The 22,865-nt window shown below is 38.7% G+C and overlaps 1 protein-coding gene across 2 annotated transcripts in view; it reads right to left on the minus strand.

Annotated features, from left to right (window-relative positions):
* The window catches only part of LOC125227904 (rotatin-like), a 68,925-nt gene that overhangs the window by 38,613 nt on the left and 7,447 nt on the right, over positions 1–22,865 (minus strand). For both annotated transcript variants that reach the window (XM_048132306.1, XM_048132305.1), the window contains exons 8-22: positions 20,588–20,757; positions 19,490–19,697; positions 17,106–17,570; positions 16,786–16,930; positions 16,266–16,415; positions 14,745–14,869; positions 14,383–14,597; positions 13,793–13,929; positions 13,206–13,418; positions 12,289–12,538; positions 10,843–11,012; positions 10,073–10,342; positions 9,226–9,446; positions 8,392–8,536; positions 7,125–7,255 (exon numbers count right to left, since the gene is read on the minus strand). In XM_048132306.1, the coding sequence (XP_047988263.1) occupies positions 7,125–7,255; positions 8,392–8,536; positions 9,226–9,446; positions 10,073–10,342; positions 10,843–11,012; positions 12,289–12,538; positions 13,206–13,418; positions 13,793–13,929; positions 14,383–14,597; positions 14,745–14,869; positions 16,266–16,415; positions 16,786–16,930; positions 17,106–17,570; positions 19,490–19,697; positions 20,588–20,757 (3,015 nt within the window). The remainder of the gene's footprint in view (positions 1–7,124; positions 7,256–8,391; positions 8,537–9,225; positions 9,447–10,072; positions 10,343–10,842; positions 11,013–12,288; positions 12,539–13,205; positions 13,419–13,792; positions 13,930–14,382; positions 14,598–14,744; positions 14,870–16,265; positions 16,416–16,785; positions 16,931–17,105; positions 17,571–19,489; positions 19,698–20,587; positions 20,758–22,865) is intronic.

Consider the following 22,865-nt stretch of genomic DNA (forward strand, 5'->3'; position numbering starts at 1 on the left):
CAAGAAGTAAGTATATTTGGTTTAAGATACTTACTGTTTCACCCCAAGAAACATTAAATCTAACTTCAAACATGTAAATCTTCATCTAATACCGTCAGAACTTTTAAAATGAAAAATTTATATATCTGGTGTAAGTAACTAATTGTTTCACCCCAAGAGACATTAACTTTTACTTTAATTATGCATAACTCTTAACCGAAAACCGCCAAACTCTTAATAAAACAATTTTCTTACATAGAACCAAGAAATATTATACTTGTTTTTAAGAACTTGCTGATTTCCTTCTGAGTCATAATTATCACTGAACAAAACGTTTACGCTCTTGGAATAAATGATTAAGTTTTTAAAAAAAGATTGTTTTGCTAATCATGTAAAGATATAAAATGGTTAGTGCAAGTAATAAACATCGAAACATTTTATGTTTTATATCAAGTAATTAAAATCTTCCTGATATGGGAAACTGGATATCTCTTGGTTCAAATAGGTTTCTTTGGTTGAAGAGATATTTTCTATCTGTGTGGACTAAAGTTTATTACCTGGGCAACTTCTTGGACCGTAAACTGAAATAAATGTCATATACAAAGAAAAAATTACCAAGGCCTCCAAGTGTCCAATGCTGGATTCGAACCAGCGTACTCCGTTATAGCCATGGATGCCTGAACCACTCGGCCAACTGGTCACGTCAGCAAGGGTCGAAATTTTCAAGTATGTGACACAATAGGCTAGTTTCCTAGTAGTCAAATCAGCTTCTTCTTAAGAACTGTGAAAACGATTTGCCAATATGGTATTACTATGAAATACTGAGGAGTGACGTCACGGTCAATTCATTTACTTTATATCTTTCTTTGACTTATTAAATAGAAATTATGTTTAAACATAACTACTGTCCATATATTTCTTCTAATTATGTGGTGCTTTATTTCGTGCACTGCATAAAATATTTTATTTTAAGTATAGGAAACTAGCCTATTACCGAAGGCTTATGGCGCCCCCGGCCATCTCTGAGGTAAAACCGGAACTAGTTCGACCTCCTACCAGACTTGCACCAACCACTTAACTCAGGGTTAGTGGGCTGTCATCTGTCAAATTCCATATAAAATGGTGGGTTAACCGTCGGGTTAACCCTCCATTTTCGTTGGTGCAAGTGGCTATAACTGAATTAAACCATGTGATTACGAGCTAGCAAAGAGAGATCGACCGAACCGAAAGCGAAAATAGCTGGTGGACTAGGATCGTTAAATCGTTCTGGGTCGAACTTTTCAGGGTCCGGGAAATAGCGGGCATATCGTTGCAAGCACTGGATGGATATATAAGCGCGCACCGTACGGTTTAAGAGGAATTTCCTCCCGCAGACGCTCCGGCTGTGGAATGAGCTCGCCGCCGAGGTATTCCCGATGAACAGGAACAGTATGGGGTTCTTCAAAAAATTAGTGTACAAGTTTCTAATGGGTCGGCAACGCGCGTGTGATACCCCTTAGAGTTGCAGGCGTCCATAGGTTACGGTGAGCGCTTACCATCAGGCGGGGGTATACCTGTTTGCCACCGACGTGGTATTAAAAAAAAAAAGCGCTGTCTCCGAGTTCAAAGTCAAACTTGAAGTCAGTGCCAGAGAGCACACACGGTGAGGTCACACTTTGGACACTGGCGATCAAATTGTATATGAAAGAGGCGCGTTCCTAGCACACAGTCTAAGCTCGTGCAGGTGAACGCGTACTATGTTTGTATGAGGGAAATATGACAGGTCGACTGTTCGCGGTTTTGACAGGCGGTAACTGTGAGGTAACCGAGGGGGGGGCACTTTCAGCGGGGAGCGGGAGTGGCCATACTGTACGATAGTACTCTTTATTATACTGTGAGGTGCAGAGATGAGTGACCATCAGCGCTGGCGGGTGCAAGCGCAGTGTCTCAGTAACCGCTCGGGTAACTTCATAGCGGTTACCTTCGAACAAACCGCCATGCCTTTCCATACATTCCTTTACCCGATCTTGTTGAGCACAGATATTTGTTCCTGAGTCATGGATGTTTTCTATGTATATATGTATTTGTATATTATATACACCGTGTTTCACTTAACACTAAAAACCTGAAAACAGTTTGTTCAGAATCGAGACTAGAATCGATTGAGCTATATCTTGATGGGGGTAATATTTTTATTTAAATTTGTATTATTAGTTATTTTTTACGTGCCTATTCTATTGTACTCGCAAGACAACATTGTGTATATCGCATTGCTAGAGCGACGACAACAACGTATAGGGTACAATCTGCAATTTTTTTTTTTTGAAAATTGCACCTTACCCACCAACGTACAAGGTGCTATCTGCTACAAGAAAAAATCGCAGATTGCACTTTGTACGTTGTTGTCGTCGAGGTTGTTCACCTTTTTCAGTATTTAGGGGTATTAATACTGGCTGGTTACTTAGACGATTATTTTTTCCGCTACGAGTTTGACGTTGTTTGTCAGTTTAATCTTAATGTTTACCATAAGTCATAGCAAATTGAACTCGTACCTAATTACAACCTTGTCATTTTGAATATTGGGTTTAAATTTGCTTACTGCGATTACCTGTCCAATTTGAAGTTTACTGTGACAAAGCTTTAAAGTGTTTTACAGTGACATCTTAGCTGTCTATTGGTAAACCTTATGTCGTTGCAGTAACGTACACAAATAAATGGTTTTATGGTTTATGGTGGAAGTTAGCAATTATTTTATTGAGTGTAGAGCTAAAAGTCAAGTAGAGCTGACCAGAAAACTAAAAATTCAATTAAAAAAAAGTAACCATCAGATTAAAAGATGAATACTCTAGATGAGTTTAAAAAAATAAAAATCAGTTGGGGTGTCTGAGGTTTTGAGTGTTACCGGAAACACGGTGTATATCGTTGCTGAGTACCCACAATACAAGACTTCTTGAGCTTACCGTGGGGCTCAGTCAATCTGTGTAAAAAATGTCCTATAATATTTATTTATTTATTTTATTTTATTTATTTGTCTTTAGCCAACTGATACAAACAAAACGATAATGTAGTTGAAGATGTTTCTAGCCCGGACACCATGAATACAAATGAATTAGATGTAATTAAGTCCGATGGACTTTAATGTATTGTAAGTCTTTGTTATTTATTAATCTTTGTCAAGATAGAGTTAAGGTCAGTTGGGGTAAGTGAATCTATGGGGAAAGAGAATCTATATGCTATAAACTAAAAACTATGCGATGAAGTCAAGTGGTTACTGTGTCAGTAAAGCAGTATACATAGACTAATTCCAATTATCTAACACAGATGAGGGTAGATCACATATGTGACAGTTGAGGGTGCAACAAAAAAATTCGTTGGCTTCTTGTTTGAACTCGAGCTGGCAGGAGGTTTTTCGTGCGGCGATAAAATAATAAATATAAGTGCTCAGAGGCTGATTTTCAAGGTAGTGCAATATAACAGTTTTTACTTTATCCGTATAACCACATTTCTTAAAATTTTCGTCAATTTGTTACTGTTATGATGGCTTAAAAAACGTCGTGCGTAGAGGAAAAACGTAACCTGTGTCAATTTAAAACATCCCCGTCGGTTGTGTTGCAATTAATGAACTTGAAACTACCTACTACTTTTTAGCTCCATTCGTTTCGTACATCATCTTTCCCACACTTGTATCTATAATTAAAAAAAAAACTATTGAACTATTTCGAACCAACTGTTTTACACGTCTGACTACATCCCATATGTTTCTCTTGCCCCGTTTTCGGTAATGTCACTCTAGTTCCAAAATTAAACCTTATACCAGTATGTTAAATATTATTTTGGATTAACTTAACTATACTTAAAATATTTAAGCGTGAACTATTTCATAATACGTCAAAGTAGCACGTAAAATGGAACCAGTTTCACTTACCCCAAAAACCGGGAAAGAGAAACTGTTCTGCGCAGTGCTACTTAGTTGATAATTTGAGCCTTATGCAGTGCACGCAGTATATTAAAAAAAATGTACAGATAAGCTGAGTATTACAGCAATATTATCCAATTATCATCAAAATGAATGAACGTCTTAGAAGCGAATTACATTATTTTATATTTTATTTTAAATAAAGTATGTTTCTCTTACCCCAACTGACCTTAATTTACCTATCACTGTTAATGAATGTCGCAAATGGCACCACCACACTTTGCATTAGCGTCGTTGAGAACTAGCATGCATACAGACACTGCATTCAACCTAAATAGGTATGGACGGGTAATCTTCGTTGGCGGTCGAAGAGCCATTGTAAATGAGAATGGAAAATCTCAGTGTTTTACTTGTACAAAATGAGAAAGGGCAGTGTTTTAATCTAAATATATAAAAGAAGAAACTGACTGACTGACATATCAACGCACAGCCGAAACCGTTGATCCTAGAGATTCCAAACTTGGCACGTAGGTTCCTTATAAAGTGTAGAAGAGCACTAAGAAAGGATTTTTCAAAATTCACCTCCTAAGGAGGTGAAATGGGGGTCCAAAACACCACAGATGTCATATATACCATAGATCCGTCAAACGTATGTACTTCTTCTACGTGTCAAATGAACTGAGTAAAGTTCACCGAGTTGTCCGTCTTTAATCGCAGCTTGCAGCTTTCGGGCGCCAATTTTTGTAATTTGAAGTCAACACTAACATTGAAAATGCTTCGTTACGTGATATGTAATTGCAACAACAGAAAAATTATGAACACTCAAGGGCCTGAGACATATTTAAAATCACAGTAAAGTAACAATTCTACAGTACAAAATCTGACACGCTCGGCCCCTATACAAATAGATGAACTTATTTCTTCTAAATCTATTTTTCTGGTATAATACAGATGATTTTACTCTATCGTGTAAACACCTACATGGTTCCCCCGGTAATTGAACAACAATCAATGAAAGAACGCCATCAATGGACGAATTAAGAATCAATAAATCGTTATAATATGTACTTAATTATTATTTATATGGCCACTTTAATTCCATTTATTTTCGTCTAGTCCGTGCAATGACCCCAGGGTCGTGATGAGTGTGTCACTATTGTCAGTGAGTATGTACATGATATGTGTTATCATGAAATTGATGAAAACCATTTTTAGGGTTCCGTAGTCAACTAGGAACCCTTATAGTTTCGCCATGTCTGTCTGTCCGTCCGTCCGTCCGCGGATAATCTCTAAAGCTGAAATTTGATACTAATATGTATATCAATCACGCCAACAAAGTGCAAAAATAAAAAATGGAAAAAAATGTTTTATTAGGGTACCCCCCCTACATGTAAAGTGGGGGCTGATATTTTTTTTCATTCCAACCCCAACGTGTGATATATTGTTGGATAGGTATTTGAAAATGAATAAGGGTTTACTATCGCTCTTAAAGGAAAAAAAAGTGCGTCCCCCCCTCTAACTTTTGAACCATATGTTTAAAAAATATGAAAAAAATCACAAAAGTAGAACTTTCTAGGAAAATTGTTTTGAACTTAATAGGTTCAGTAGTTTTTGAGAAAAATACGGAAAACTACGGAACCCTACACTGAGCGTGGCCCGGCACGCTCTTGGCCGGTTTTATTTATTTGGTGTGGGCAATAAGTCAATAACAGGATGATGGAAAAGCGTAATAGTCAAGTATTTACGTGATTTTTTTAAGTGGAGATAGTTGAAGGGATGGAGAGTGACATAGGCTACTTTTTGTCTCTATCTAACGCGAGCGAAGTCGCGGGCAAAAGATAGTATTGATATATTTACTGAAATAGCATGACGAATACGAAGGTTTCGAGAATATACAAGACAAGAAATCACTGAAAGTTAGTAGTAACATCGTAAAATAGTTACATTATAGATTTCTACATGAGTTATGTTATGTAGCTTTGTTAGTCATCGTGTTCGACAAGTATCTGGCTATAAATAATATAAAATACGAATGTGTGAATGGAAGATAAAAGTACATTAATAGTACATTGTGCAACAAGGGGAGGAAGTTGGATATTACTAACGAGAGTAAATTAAACCACATTTGCTGTTTAAAGGTATCATTGCGTCTTCGTGTACTGAAGCATAATGTACTATTTTATTCCCAAGGGAATAATGGATTTAATTTTAAAAATTAATACAATCCGTACAATACTTCAGGCAAAGGATGTTTCAATCTGCCAAGGATTTTTATTGCACAACCAAAATTTTACTATTAAGCTATAAAATATATTATACGGTATGATTAATGCATTTTATTTATGTTTTACAATTATTTCAGTGTGTTTTGGATTTATTTCGTAAAATTTAACTCAGATATATTGTTATAATTTACAATCTGACAATATGCTCTCTACTCGCGCTTGACCGCGTGCGTACGCGAGGCACCCACCGTTGCCTAGCAACGGAGAGTACAACAGATCGAAATATTTAAATAAATGAGAAATAAGTACAATTTTAGTTCAATTATATGATTTATATGCTTTTTTGGACGTTGCATTTAATTTATATGCAGTATTTTCGTGTTTGTTTTCGTTCAAAAAGTGTTTGTTGTCAAAAACAATGGATTTAATATTCATGAATAATCTGATGTAGATCAAGATACACTACTGGTCGCAACGCCGCCGGTTGAAGGTTTTGCCTTATGACTATTTCCTCTGTATTTTTCTCTCAAATGTGATGAAAAACATTGTGTGTAACTCGGGGAGTATGAATATTACTAACTCGTTAGTAATATTTAACTTACTCTCGTTAGTAATATTCAACTTCCTCCCCTTGTTGCACAATGTACTATTACATCCATTAGTGTATAGTGAACATCGGGAAGCCAACGAAAGAGCATATACATGAATTAAACAAAAGAAGATCTTACCGTCGAATCGTATCGTGCTGTCGAAGTGGAGGCAGATGTTCGACACACATGGAAATTGCTCCATCTCTTTAAATATATGACGATGTGATGAATGAAACCGCAGTCAACGGCAGCTGAATCGTGCACAGCGTTTTTTTTTATAAATGGGCTTACACTTGGCCAGAGACTAGCCAAAGGCAAAGACGTGGTCTGCCATGGAGTGATCTCGGTTTACTTTTTGATGACTACGCCATATTGTGCCATGGCACATCCCGCACATATATCAGAAACATCAGGCTACTAAAATACTAAACTTACATCAGTATAGTGCGATGGACGGGAAGCCACGACCGTCAGCAGAACAGCGGCCGCAGCGCGCACGGCGTTCGCTTCACGCTCGTTCGAGATTATGCTCACGGCGTATTGTGCCATGGAGTCCGATGGGATCGCTATACATAAACACAGGATTTAGTTAAACACGTAACGATGAGTAGCAATGGCAAGCTGGTATCTAAATATTTTGGAATTGATATGGCTATATCGTAATCCTGCAAAAGGATTCATATAGGAGGTGCAAGCACAAATTGCTCGGAGGTAAGCGCGACAAGCACATACATTGCTCGCGATAGGACCATTCGCAGATGGTTCACCGGTCTTAGACCAATGTCGTGGCTGTGCGCCTAGCCTTCAGAGATAACATACACTAGAGAAATTTCGACGGGTACCTCGGCGGTCGGGGTGGTGTAGCAATCGAACACGTCAGCCGCGTTAGCTGGAGACCCGGGTTCGATTCCTGGCTTCGCCACCAGTGGGCTTGATCGCCTTTTCTTTAGTGTATGGTGTTTATTTCAGTTTATAATTTATACACCGTGTTTCACTTAACACTAAAAATAATTATTTTTTACGTGCCCATTCTATTGTACTCGTAATACAACATTGTGTATATCGCATTGCTAAGAGGTTGTTTACCTTTTTTCAGTATTTAGGGGTATTAATACTGGCTGGTTACTTGGACGATTTTTTTTTTCGCTACTAGTTTGACGTTGTTTGTCAGTTTAATCTTAATGTTTATCATAAGTCATAACAAATTGAACTCGTACCTAATTACAACCTTGTCATTTTGAATATTGAGTTTATTTGCTTACTGCGATTACCTGTCCAATTTGAAGTTTACTGTGACAAAGCTTTAAAGTGTTTTACAGTGACATCTTAGCTGTCTATTGGTAAACCTTATGTCGTTGCAGTAACGTACACAAATAAATAATGTTATGGTTTATGATGGTAGTTAGCAATTACTTTATTGAGTGTAGAGCTAAAAGTCAAGTAGAGCTGTACAGAAAATTAAAAATTCAATAAAAAAAAAAAAAAAAAGTAACGATCAGATTAAAAGATGAATACATATATATATATATATTTAATAAAATAATTTGATTTGTTCCCTACATCAATACATTGGAACTTGATTACAGTTTTCCGAGAGGTGGTTGCATGTAAAAAAAAAACGTGGGAAACGAGGAGCTCCAGTCGATAAAGCAGAAATTAAGATTTCAAAAATCCATTACTATCCTTTTAATAGGTATCATACCTTGAAGTAACTGCGGCAAGAGTTGGCTATATCGTGCTAACTGCGCTATAACGCGCAACGCCGCGGCTCGTAACGAGCCTCGCGCGCTCCCCGCGCACGCCACGACGCAGCGCACCGCGTCACCCGACCAGGCTTCGCTCCAACGCTGCACATATATATTTATATTAACAGGAGGTTAATGCAAGAGCACAGCATAATTTAGCGCTTTCGAGTTGTTAAGAAACAGGCTCTTACGGCGACACTTAATTTTTTTTTATACTACTTCGGTGGCAAACAAGCATACGGTCCGCCTGATGGAAAGCGGTCACCGTCACCTATAGACGCCTGCAACTTAAGGAATGTCACGTGCGCGTTGCCAACTCATTAGAAACTTGTACACTCCTTTTTGCTGTGTACGTACAGCAAAAAAGAGTGTACAAGTTCTAAGGAGGGTTTGGGTTGCCGACAACTCAAAGGACAATAGACGGACATTCTTACACAGATTGACTGAGGCCCACGGTAAGTTCAAGAAGGCTTGTCTTGTGGGTACTCAGACAACGATATATATAATATATAAATACTTATATACATAGAAAACATCCATGACTCAGGAACAAATATCTGTGCTCATCACACAAATAAATGCCCTTACCGGGATTCGAACCCGGGACCGCGGCGCAGCAGGCAGGGTCACTACCGACTGCGCCAGACCGGACGTCATTGATCCAGACGACATTACATACATTAATTCGCTAAGTGTGCAAGTGACTAGCGCGAATCGTCACGTGTATAAGTGTCAGTTGATAGCTCACTAGCGCAAAGCATCACGTAGATATCTGTCAGTTTATACCTCACCTGCGGCGGTATGCCCTCTTCATAGACCTGTCTCAACATAGCTAGCAGAGACAACACGGCATCAAGTCGGCACGCTTGCCCCTTGCGGCCGCTGCCCGCACAGCAGCCGCTCAGTGTGCGAGTTACTAGCGCGAGGCAGGAGTCTCGTGTGTTCTCCGATAGCTTGCAGTAGCGAGAGTAGAGGGCGTGGCGTATGCAGCGCATCAACTCGTTTAGATAACCTGAAAAAGAACTTAGTTAAAACCCCCTTATGGCTGGTTTTAGTGTCACGCGGACCGTCCTCGCGGAGCGATCCGCGCGACCAATTTGTATGAAGTTAATGTTGTCGTCCGCGCCACTCTAAAACGCTCCCTGAATTAATTTTTATTAAGCAGAAACGTCTGCTAACGATTCTAAACATTTTTAGCTCCCTGAAGTTAACATATATTAGTCCAGTGCGGATCGCTCTGCGTGGTCGGTCCGCGTGACACTCAAGCCTATATTTGGAAATGACTGGAATGTCGAAATGATCTGTTTTTGCATGCGGATTTTGTAACTCAAGCTTGACAACATTTTCCTTAGCTCTGACATCTATGGGAATTTATATTGACATATTTGTAGTAACACCTTTTAGATTGCATATTTTTATTTTTGGTTGTAAAAGTGCCCGTTCTTGAATTTAAATTCAGAACTACTATACATTCTCAACATGACGATGACCAAATTATTGAAGTTAACAGTTGTATTAGAATGCTACGAATAAGCATCCGGGTTTCCAAAGGACTGTTTTACTAATTACTACTCGACAGTTCTAGGTCGTGTCAAGAGCCAAGTACATTTCGAACCACATAAGTAATCTTCAACTTACCCAACATATGAAAATTCCTCAAATCCACCTTCTCCAAACACGCGAGCAGTATCTTCACGAGACTTTCCAGCCTGCTGCTGTCAAAGTCATCATAGGCTTCCAGTAAGACAACGCATCGTAGCAACACTTTGATAATGTGTATGTGTAATTGAGTGATTTCTATGTCGTCTTGCGCAGTCTGTTGGGGGAAGAGTCTGTCGCGGCTGAGTAGGGCGATTACAGACGTGTCTTTGCCAAGGAAGCAGGATTTTACCCAGGTATGTGCGCCGGCTAAAAAAAAGAACATGTTTTCTAGCTTCGTTTACATCTGCTCATTACAATTTTTTTATATTACTAGCTTTTTCTAATATAATCTTGTTTTCCCATACAAACTTTGGAACCCCATTTCATCCCCTTAGGAATTGAATTTTGAAAAATCCTTTCTTAGTGCTCCTCTACACCTTATACTTATAAAGGACCTACGTCCCAGATTTGGAATCTCTAAGACCAGCGGTTTCGGCTGTGCGTTGATAGGTCAGTCAGTCAGTCAGTTTCTTCTTTTATATATTTAGAAGTACCTAATATGGCGGCAGAATAAAGTTTGTTTTTCAATGTAACAACATCGCTAAGCAAGTTATCCGCCCATATCCACTAACTATAAGTTGCTAAATCTTCAGCTCATATAAATCCGAAGCATATTTTGCCAGAATATGGCACCGATGTCATTACAAAAGTCTAATAAAAAAGGTTTTGATCAATGGAAAATCCCCTTGGTCTGTTTCAATTCATACCTTCATTAGGCAAGTTGTCCATATAAGCAACAATGAATTGCAGTAAAGCGGTCAGAAGTGCAGTGTCGCGGGGCGAGGCAGGCGGCGCGCATAAAAACCGACGCATATTCTGCCAGGGTAGGGCGCCGAAGTCTGCGCATTCCGGAGACCACTTAGCTAGCTGAGTGTAACTGGGAACAAAGATACAAATTTTATGTTGAATAAAGACTAGGAAGTTATACATGGTGTTTTATTGCCAAGACTACCCAACTTAATAGTTTTAAAAATAAGCTGTGTTGTGTACAACGCGAATATTCGCATTACGATAATGTTATGCGCATGCGCTATATAAATTCGTATGCGCAGTATGTAGCCAAATATTCGCGAATACTTCGGTACTTCGCGGAAGAAGCCCCATCGCCTCGCTGTCGGTATTTTGCGCACATCAAAGACGCATTGGAGTACTTCGCTCTACGGCATTACAGTGTGGCTATGCTCATTTGCCGTAGGCAGATAATTTTATCGCGTTGAGTGTAGCCATAGCATTAGAGGCACACTAAAGGGTAAGCTAATACCTCTTACCTTTCTAAAATATTCAGTGCTTCATTGTTCTGCTTCTCCGGAATGTTCAGTGCTTCGTTAACCTGACCCTTCACCACAACTTGCCTTGTCGAGCGCAAGTCCATACATCAAGTGCGACTTCAAGTATGGACTCGCGCGTGACAAGGCTAGTTCTGCAAGAGGGTTTGCTTATATTTAAAAAAAAACTTTATATAGCATTATTACATATATGCTTACATATAATGGTAAACTTATAAATATCGTAACTTATAACGGTTACATAAGTTATAATTATAACTTTATGATAACTGGAATGAAACTTTGAGTAAGCGGCATCTGATCCCCGCACTAGTAAAAACTGTATCACGGTACTGTGTGACGTAGCATTCTCTAGTGCTCACAGCGCTTTAGTAGCTTTATGCACAGGGGGCGCTGATCGCAAAAGCATTCGATCATCTGCAGTAGGACGAAGAGCTAGAAGCGCGAAGGACAGTAGGACTACTTTCAAGGTCAATACTGTCTTACCGCTGTAAGTCGGAGGGCTAGAGGTGCGGGGGGTGGAGAGGCGCCCTTTAGAAGCAGATTAAAGAGCCAGCTATCTTACCTTTCCAGAACGTTCAGCTCTTTACAGATACAGATACAGATAGTTTATTAATAACACCAGGTTACATGTCATGAGCATTATATACATTGAATTAATTATTAAACCTTTATTTACCTGATAATGTGATGACGCATTCTCCAGCGCTAACAGCGCTTTAGTAGCTTTATGCACAAGGGGCGCAGACCGTAGTAGCATCAGACATCCACAGTAGGGCAAAGAGCTACAGGCGAAAGTTGTAACCGGACGCCTTTTAAATAAACTTGAAACTTAAACGCACAAACATTAAGTAAATATTATCTTACCTTTCCAAAATATTCAGTGCTTCATTGACCTGCTTATGCGACGTAGCATTCTCCAGCGCTAACAGTGCTTTAGTCGCCTCATGTACCGGGGACGCAGAGCGTAAAAGCATCAGATCATCCGCTGTAGGACGCAGGGCTAGAGGTGCGGGGGGTGGAGAGGCGCCCTTTAGGACGCGGGAGGGGCTTTCCCAAGCGCACCACCAACGGATGCGAACGGAAGCCCGCCAGTCATCGTCGGAGAGTAGCCATTCTAGAAGAAAGTGAAGGAATTTGATGTAAGAATTAGCCCATTTATGGGGTGCGAGAACTCGCAAGCGAATTTCATAATTAAACTGAATTTATGTTACATACATACATACCATCACGCCTGTATTCCATAAAGGGGTGGGCAGAGCACATGAAACTATTAAAGCTTCAGTGCCACTTTTGGCAAATAAGGGGTTGAAAGAAAACGAAACTGTGAAATTGCAGTGACAGGTTGCCAGCCTCTCGCCTACGCCACAATTTAACCCATATCCCATAGTCGCCTTGTACGACACCCACGGGAAGAAAGGGGGTGGTGAAATTCTTAACCCGTCACCACACAGGCATTTGAATTTATGTTACTTATGTATAATTGAGTTTATGTAACTTCAACAGTTTACAATGTAAAATCGTATGCGAGTCTTAGTCAGGCTTTACGATTAATGCAATAAGGTCGCGCATTACAATAGTTAGAGTAATATAAACCTTCTTTATAATAGTTATATTTACGTCAAATAACAGCGCGAAGAATCGCAAGCAGTCATATACTCACAGCACATTACTACTGTAACATTTTGCACATACCATCGTTCGACTCATTTGAGTTGTTCATAATTCAAGCTAACAAATAAAATTGTATATCGTAAATTAGAATATTTCTTTAATTTACTTACCTACAATAGAATGTTCAGCATTAGGACTCCTACTCCAATAACTGTTAACATTAAACGGCAGTACAGTCCGGTCCACAACACTATGAGGTAACGCCGGTATGTGGCATCGATTCGCATCCAACTCTTGAAGGGCGAAGCCTGACCACGCGATTAGGGCTAGTATTTGAGCTGACATCAGCACTGCTGAATCGTTTGCTGGGAAGACCAAAATCACTGAAAGAAAAAGAGCATTTCTGAATATGTACCAAAATAATTTGGTTAGCAAGTGTGTATAGAATAAAAAATGCGGTTATAAACCTTATTATTAAATTAAAAAAAAATACTAAACGCGCGTACTGTTCAGCCGTGGAGCGGGCGTCTTTGAGCGAAGGAACCGTTTCAGGCAGTCGCAAAAAAAAGAATAGTGATCCACGCGGATTTTTACTGAGGTGCAATATAGCCCTGAAGTACAAAAGTTTGGAGACCCCTGATATAGATCAGTATGATGAATTTCAATGTGAGCATACCATGAAATTTTGTTTATTTACATTAATTTAACTGCCTATTAATTGTATGAGTAGGTATAGATAAAAAAACGAGATTCTTACCTCTAATCAAAAGTGAGGGTAGATCGTGCACCTTAGCCAACACATGCCGGCTAGCGAAACACACACTGTTAAGTATTGATACGCAACTTATGGCACACTCTGGAAAGGCCAAGTAGTCGTCCACCATCAGAGACATTCTGAAAAAAAATAGTATAATATCATTTTCAATATCAAAATATCAATCAAAAGAAAGTGCCTCTAATTAAATTCTAAATGGATTTCAGTATCAGTAAATAAACTGCCGTATACATATGTCCGTTGTTGCTGTAGAGTAAAGTTTTCAAGCCAGCTGTATTGAAAGTTCCTGACAAGGTCGCCATGTCGCTATTGAAATAAACAACAATGCCTGCGATGTATCACATCGCAGGACATCTGGCCACAGTAACACTGATAGTTGATCTCTGAAGGCCCTTAAAGCTTGCTATACTGGTAGTTCACAGTCTGGCAGGGTCGCCATGTGACTTACCTAAGTAAGCTGTATTACTTTACTGAGTGCGTTATGCGCACCCTGCTGTCCCATTAATACTGATAGTTGCCCTGAAAAGGAAGGCCATAAACCAAGTTGTATAAAGACAGACCTTATGGCTTACCTTAGTATAGCAACAATGAGCTGTATCCCATCATAACGCAAGAACGCATCATGAGCGCCCTGCTGTCGCATTAACACTGACAATTGCTGCAGAGAACTTCTACGTAGTGAAGGTTCTAAAATCGGCCGTACTGATGAACGTGTCACATATTCTTTGCCGTTTTCATCTAGTACTATGTCTTGCTTCAATACGTCGAGGATTTGTGAGAGGCCTGTCTGTAATTTGAGAAAATTGGCATATGAAAAATAGACCCACTGATAAAATTTCACGGGAAATTTAAAAATGCGAAATTCACAATTTCCGGTTTAATAGATGAAGCTTTTAGGTTAAAGAAGCAATAAAAAATTATGTATTAAAATTACCTGGTGTGTTTTTGAAGGAGAGCTAGAGTAATCAACATTGAAACTCTGCGGTTTAATTCTTCTTAACGCGTTTAGTAACACATCCGTGCGTAGGGACTCTTTCGGAGGTAAATACCTGTGGTCGCCTGAAATAATGCATTATTGTATTAATTTTTTAAATATACCGTACCAGGGGCCCATTTCTCGAAGCTACAAGTTACAATTTACAAGCGGTAGTCAATGTTTAATATGACAAGTTTGAAAGAGACTTCCGCTTGTAACTTGTAACTTTCAGTATTGAGAAATAGGCCCCAGGTCCATGCCAAATAGAATAAGGTTCACTGTTCTAAAACCATTAGCAACAAGCCAAGTACGTCCATTTTTATATTCGGCTGAGCTGGCTGTCATTGTGCCCTGAAGCCCCATTTAGATGGTACGAGTTTCTCGCCCGTTTTGGTCGAGAAACTCGTATGACATTATCGTATGCGATAATCGCCTGGCGAGTATCGTACCAAAACGTTTACATTAGTGCGAGAAATAAAAACTCGCATACGAGTATCGTATGCGATACTCGCCAGGCGATTATCGCCAGGCGAAATAGTTTAGACGGAGAGTAGAATTTTCGGGAGATATTTCCATAACATTTCTCGACTCGTCTAAACCGGTTCTCGTATGACATTTTTTCTCGAACGTGCGATTATCGCACGAATCGGAGCGAACCGATTTTCATACGAGTTTTGCCTGTCAACTTGCGTGCTTAGTTGCTAATTAATTAATTATAAACACATATATTATATGCTTTTTTATAATATTGGGTATAATTTACCTTGGATTTATTTTAATTTAAGTTGAATAGTACCCAATATTATATTAAAAACACTATAAATGATTTATGAAGGTCTCAATAATATACAATAGGGAAAATAATGAATTCGACCGTAGCGTTACCTAGCTAATAAAATCTTGGTTGCTTAGGATATTATTAAACATAGAATATAAATAACATTTTTTTTAAATCATAGTAGGCATTTTGCCCCATAGATATATGGGGTAAAATGTCAGTAGGTAAACATTAACTGTATAATATTAATAAGCCGAATTTATTTTTGGTTTTAGCAGCTACTGAGAGGCAGCTATAAATATAAAAACACCATGTTTTACATGATTTCTACTGAATTCATTTCGACTGAGTAGCGTATAAACTCGTATACGATTCTCGCATATGTGTTTTGTTTACACGGAGACATACAAATATCAAAGGCGAGGCGATTATCGCCCCCTCTCGTGCGATATCGTACGCATAGTTTACATGATACGATAGTTTTTCTCGTACTTCGATAATCGCACGTTCGAGGCGAGAAACTCGTACCATCTAAATGGGGCTTTATTGTTGGACTAAGTAAGTCTTTTACAACACTTTGCAACCAAGAACCCGCCTGGTGGGCACTCGTGAACTTTGCTCAGATACCGGAGAACCCGCTGGGCGACCGGTTTCTGACGTAGTGTGCCATTTTTTGTCTGATAGTGAACGTGTTAACATACCTAACAGCCGGCAGAGTTGGTGCGCGGCCTCCATCCGTACTGCCACGCACTCAACGAACAGTAATCGCACGAGACCCATGGTATTCTCCGATGCGCATACGCCCATACATTCTGAAATTTCTGGTTCTAGAGATTTGCATATTGCTTGCCCTGTGAAAACAAAATTGACATAGTTTTTGAGGTAGTTGCCAACAATATAAGGTCACAAACAAGAGGTATTTTTCCATGTCCGTATTTATCTCACGCAAAACATATATTGCCTAGATCTTTATCGCAAATTTAAATAACTCTTTCTATCATATATTGGTGAATAAGGGTTAAATTTACTCAAAGAAGTTTAGTTTTGCATAAGACTAGTTGTTACCAATAATTTTAAATTTGCGCACGATACCTGGTAAAGACCTGAAATTAACGTAAACATATGCCAAATTACAATCAAATCTAAAATTTAAAAAATCAGCAGCGAGTGCTAAAATCTGTCCAAAGACCTCTGTTAATGGAATTAAAGTTGATATCTTACCTATTTCCGTGTCATGCGCCGCATAGACATGCAGCAGTGGTAATATGGGTAATAGACTGGCCAAAAGCCGCCACCAACAACTTTCGCTCAAAACCATACGGCCGCGAAGCAAGTACAGCATAATGTCTATTGCACTTGCTTCAATCTGAAAGAAAAAACAATATTCATTTATTATATAGTAGTCAATAAAAAATGCCTTGAATATCACATCTGAAATAAATGCTGTATTTGGACTGTGATCTCTTTCTTTTTTTTCTAAAAAAATAAACTCTTTCATAATCAATAATTCTTTACTAAATAGATGAAAATATCTAACTTACGTCTTTTATGTTGGACGACATTCCATGACAACATATTTCTGTCAATATACTAACATCACAAAGTAACGTTAAGCACTTCTCATTGTCGATCTGATTTATATCTTCATCCACCAACACAGACTTCACCATATCAGCCATTTGGCTGTAAAACTTTATGGCCACCCAATTCACATTATGAGCCATCAGACTCAGTGCTATACTTCGAGCTAAAGTCCAATCTTCATTGCTCAAGTCCATATATCTAGCCTTTTTCAATAGTATATCAGCTACTTCGTCCAAATATCCCTCGTTTAAGTGTATTTCTATTGCTGCCAAAGATTTTTTAATGATCTTCAGTACGTTCTTACTGTTGCAACAAGAGTTTTTGTTTTTCATAAATTTTACTGAAGCGTCCATTGCTTCTATGAGCCTGGTTAACTCTTGGTGTTTTGTTTTGAACTCGTTGCTCGTCGATATTTTCGTATTCTGAAAGTTGAATAACGGCAAAATTAACGCAAAAAACAGTGGCTTTAAATTGTAAACCTGTCAAAAACAAAGGTTTCATTGACACTTTCTTGGTGTTCAAACTGTTCTGCTCACCAGCATAATATTATCTAGGTGTCTCATTTCAGATCTATTTCATCTACCTCTAGATAAGATACGAGTAGATCACAGTCTATATAAATCCATCCATACTAATATTATAAATGCGAAAGTAACTCTGTCTGTCTGTCTGTTACGCTTTCCCGTTTAAACCACGCAACCGATTTTGATGAAATTTGGAACAGACAATCTTTAGACCCTGAGACAGAACATAGGCTACTTTTTATTTCGAAAAAAAGGGATGAAGGGGTTGAAAAAGAGGTTGAAAGTTTGTATGGGATTTCTTAATTTTAAATGATAAAACCATGAAACTTTATATTTTAGCACTTGATAAGAAATCATTAAACATATATTTAAAGTCACATACAGGTCGAACGCGATTAATTAACAGTCATTATTTTTACCTTTAAAATAAACATGGTGGGAAATAAACATTAACTAAAAGCGGGTAGATTATATTTATTTGTCTACCCCGAACATTTATATAAATTAATATCGGGTAGTTTTGTGTTGTTTACATCTCTGGTGACATTTTGCTGGGACGTCAGTCTTCCGCGACCACAGCCAGTGCAACCTGGCCGAAACGTTGGGAAAAAAGGTAAAAATAATGTTAATTAATCGCGTTCGACCTGTATGTGACTTTAAATATGTGTACAAAGCGCGAGAACTTAAAGTGTTATATCATTAAACATCTTGATAAGGGATAGGGATAGGGATAGCGATAGGGATAGCGATAGGGAAAGCGATAGGGATAGCGATAGGGATAGCGTTAGGGATAGCGATAGGGATAGGGATAGCGATAGCGATAGCGATAGCGATAGCGATAGCGATAGCGATACGGATACGGATACGGATACGGATACGGATACGGATAATATGGGTATCGTCAGCGGGATACGGATTAATCGGTCGGCGGTCTCTTACAATCAATGTGCTCTAAGACGATCGTTGTTTGCTTGCTTGAAGATTACGTTTGCGATAAGTATAAGCAAAATGTAAAAAATTGTAAGGGATAATAGAAAAAAGTACTTTTTACCCACCGATCATAGTGTCGAAATACGGGCTATGTGGGATGTTTATAAAGGTTTCCCCAGCGTATATAGAATTACCTACGCTGTGGTCGATGTGTAATATTTCTACAATAATTGCAAGCAAAAGTATTATGTGCAATCGAAATAATCGCAGATAAATATACCTACAGAGAAACCTACGGTCCCTACGGATCCAAATGAAAATCTTAATGAATACTTTTATTACGCGGGCGAAGCCGCGGGTAAAAGCTAGTAAATAAATAAAGGGTGTCTCAATGAACGTAATACAAAACTTGTTTTTCAAACTCGTCTTCCTATTGCTAAAACACTATGTTAGGTCGCGTGTTGTTAAACTAGTTAATAATCATTAGTATCATTGTTTTTTCAAATCCTGTTATTTTGGTCACAACGTGATTACACTACGTAGGTTTTTAAGAGAAAATAGTTCGGACCTAATGTTGTAGTATAAACTCACCTTCTTGTTTATATAGACTGACATTTTATGAATAAAATGCATTTTGACATGTTACCTGTCACAATAATCAACACTTAGATAACTGATAAGACACCTACAACTGACGTTGCCATGACGTCACAATGAGTGACCACACTTCGAGAATTGGATTTATTTATTTTGTTTGAAAATTAGCAAAATTTAATTACGTAGAATTTTAAGACCTGGATGCGGGCATTATAATCTTCGTCGTTAATAGAGCCGGAATCACTTATTTTGTATTACGTTCATTAAAATACCCTGTATACTTTGCTTACTTGTAAAACTTCGCAAATATCCTCGCTCAGACTCGGATAGAACAACTCCAGAGCTGGGTCGAGCTGTGCAGTCTGCAAAGCGACTAGTAGCGAAGAAGGCGGGAGGGCCGAACGTCGCGCCCAGTGTAGTAACTTCTCTGCGCACCGTACTAGACGGAACCACGCTACTCGATGATGGATCAGTTCGGGGTAGTTTGTGTATGATTTTCTGAAATACAAAAATATACCTAAGTTGGAGTTCTTTTTTAGGTACTTAACACAACAAAAGGGAGTGTACAAGTTTCTAATGGGGTGGCAACGCGCATGTGACACTGTTTGAGTTGCAGGCGTGCATAGGTTACGGTGACCGCTTTACATCAGGCGGGCCGTATGCTTGTTTGCCACCGACGTAGTATAAAAAAAGGCAAATTGTGTATATGACAAACTGGCATGAAAATGCAAAATTACACTTTTTACAACTGAACCACAGTATAATAAAGAGTACTATCGTACAGTATGGCCACTCCCGCTCCCCGCTGAAAGCGCCGCCCACCCCCTCTCGGTTACCTCACAGTTACCGCCTGTCAAAAACGCGAACAGTCAACCTGTCATATCTCACTCATACAAGCATGGTACGCGTTCACCTACACGAGCTTAGAACGTGTGCTAGGAACGTACCTCTTTCATATATTTGATCGCCAGTGTCCGAGATGTGACTGAACAATATAATGATTTAGAATTTACACGCTTGCTAGAACGTCAAGGCCAAGATGGCAGGCAATAAAAGTACGACCATCATAAAGTTACAGGTCCTAGAAACGAATTGAGTTTAAACCTGAAATTCAATGAATAATCCAGTTCCAAGATGGTGCAGAGCGTTAGTCCGTTTTCACGTTATCCGATCCGATATCGGATGTCGGAAGGTTTTCAATGGAAAAAATCCAAGATGGCGCCTAAAATGTATGGGATATCGTTCCTACAACGCACTTAAGGTCGACAACGGCATTTGCAGACCGCTTATGATCAAGAAGGCTGTAAGTATGTGTGTTTACCACCGTCGTAGTAAAAATAAAATCGCCTAACATATCACACTTGTATTTAATAAGTTCAATAACTCACTTGTACTTCGTCATCAAGTCACCAAGCAATCTCATGACCATACAGCTTTTATGGGCGATGTCCCTGTGCGTTTTAGACGCGTGGTCAGCGGTCCAGAAGCTTTCCGATACACACTCCAGTAGGAGCTGTATAAGGGACTCCACTAGGCTGAGGCACGTGTTCAGCGTTTTCTGAAAATAATATCATAGTTCTTGATAAAAACAGAAACAACAAAACAGACACATAAATAACTGAATTTACGCTGAGAAGCCCGCCCCAACTTTCTCCCACGGTATTTTCGGACCGATACGTGTAGATACATAGTTCGTATACATACTTCAAATCATCAAGGATCTACTGGTACGCCAACACTTTCTTATGAGCAGAGATCGGACGGATTTGTGACATTCTTAGTGACTTACGTCATTTTAATGACTTTTAGTATGAGATGACGCACAAAAATCCGATCTCTGCTTATGAGATAGGAACCAAACAAGCTTGATAGTAAGCGATCACCGCTACCAATGGACACCCAAACCACAGTATAATAAAGAGTACTATCGTACAGTATGGCTCTTGGTTACCTCACAATTACCACCTGTCAAAAAACGCGAACAGTCGACCTTAGTGGGGACGTTTATCGACAAAAAGAGGCCAAACCTTTTTTTTCTTGACCAAAGCATGAAACTTGGCACAGTTGTTCCTTATATCAAAATAAGCCGATTAAGATCGGGAGCCTTCGGGAGCCTCCCCCCTGGGGCTTGGGAGGGGGGGTCAAAGTACCGCTTCACCCGGCTTGCTTTGAAAAATTCTAACATACCCCGTTTAGTTCATAGGTCATGTTTGGTATCGTTTTCGAGTAAATCAATAACGTAGAATTCATTTTTGGTACTAAAATTATAATTTAATGGTAAATAAAATAAAATAAAATTAAAAGTTTGAAATTTTCATCTATGATTTACAAATTCAAGTCATCATAAATGTCAAACTGTTTGCTTTTTCTACAAATAAAAAATATGATATGAAAGCCTATTTAATATAGATTATGAATAATATAACTTTTACCCACCTTTACTAACGTTAAGTTATAGAAAAAAAAACCTTTAAGCCGCGCGGCGTCGGGACGCCGCGAGCGTAATGTTAAAATGCCTTTATTTTAAAAAACTCTATTAGAACCCGTTTAGCTATTAGGTCATGTTTAGTATCGTTTTCGAGTAAATAAATAACGTAGAATTTAGTTTTGGTACTAAAATGACCATTTAATGTTAAATGAAATTAAAAAATAATAATAAGAATTTTCTGTGAGTTGCAAATTCAAGTCACCATAAATGTCAAACGGTTTGCTTTTGCTATAAATATAAAAATATGGTATAAAAGCCTATTCACAATAGTATGCGTTCACCTACGCGAGCTTAGACTGTGTGCGGGGAACGCGCCTCTTTCATATATTTGATCGCCAGTGTCAGAGGTGTGTTAATGCATAAATAGAAAAAGATTCATTATTATTGACTCCGGTGTCGACAACGGCAACACTCGGGTCGGACCACACGATCTAAAGACCGACTGTACCTGTTATTTATTCATTGTGGTGAATCCTGTAAGAAATTTATATAATAGTATTTTATACAATCGTGATATAATACAAAACTTTTCAGTCGAGTACCATGTGTAGTACGGTACGAGAGTGAAAAGCTTAATTATATCACTATTGTATACAATACTTTTTCTACGAGTCATCATCTTCATCATCAATGGACGGAAATATCACCAAGTTAAAATTAATGTCAATAGAGTCGTTCACCGTTGTATCAACATCGAATTACCTAGCAACCAATTGTTTGTAATAACCGTCTCTGATTGGCCGATAACGCGACAGATAAAAAAAATGTGTTTCAGATGCAGGAAAATTTGCCAGATATCGCAAATTAGTATAGAAATTGCATGAAGTTCTATTTTTGAAATTATTATAGTTAACTAAAGTCAATTATAATGAGCTTATTATAATTGAGTCGGAACTGCCATAGAGTATCCAACACTGAAAAGTTAGCACTTATAGGTTAGTCTGTGGTGTCCTAATACTCTCATACTCATACTATACATTCCCTTCACAGAGACATAGCTGGGTACATATGGAACTGCATAAAGAAGGCTCTACCCTCTTTATGCAGTTGCATCGGTGTTTGCAACCTGATTTACATTTACATCTTGTAACTTCTAAGCATATACTGGCCACTTCAGTGTTGCCTGACTGGGATGGAAGGAAGAAGGAGACGAATGGGTACCACACTACCCATTCGTC

This window comes from Leguminivora glycinivorella, chromosome 7 (genome assembly GCF_023078275.1).
Source record: "Leguminivora glycinivorella isolate SPB_JAAS2020 chromosome 7, LegGlyc_1.1, whole genome shotgun sequence".
Classification (NCBI taxonomy): domain Eukaryota; kingdom Metazoa; phylum Arthropoda; class Insecta; order Lepidoptera; family Tortricidae; genus Leguminivora; species Leguminivora glycinivorella.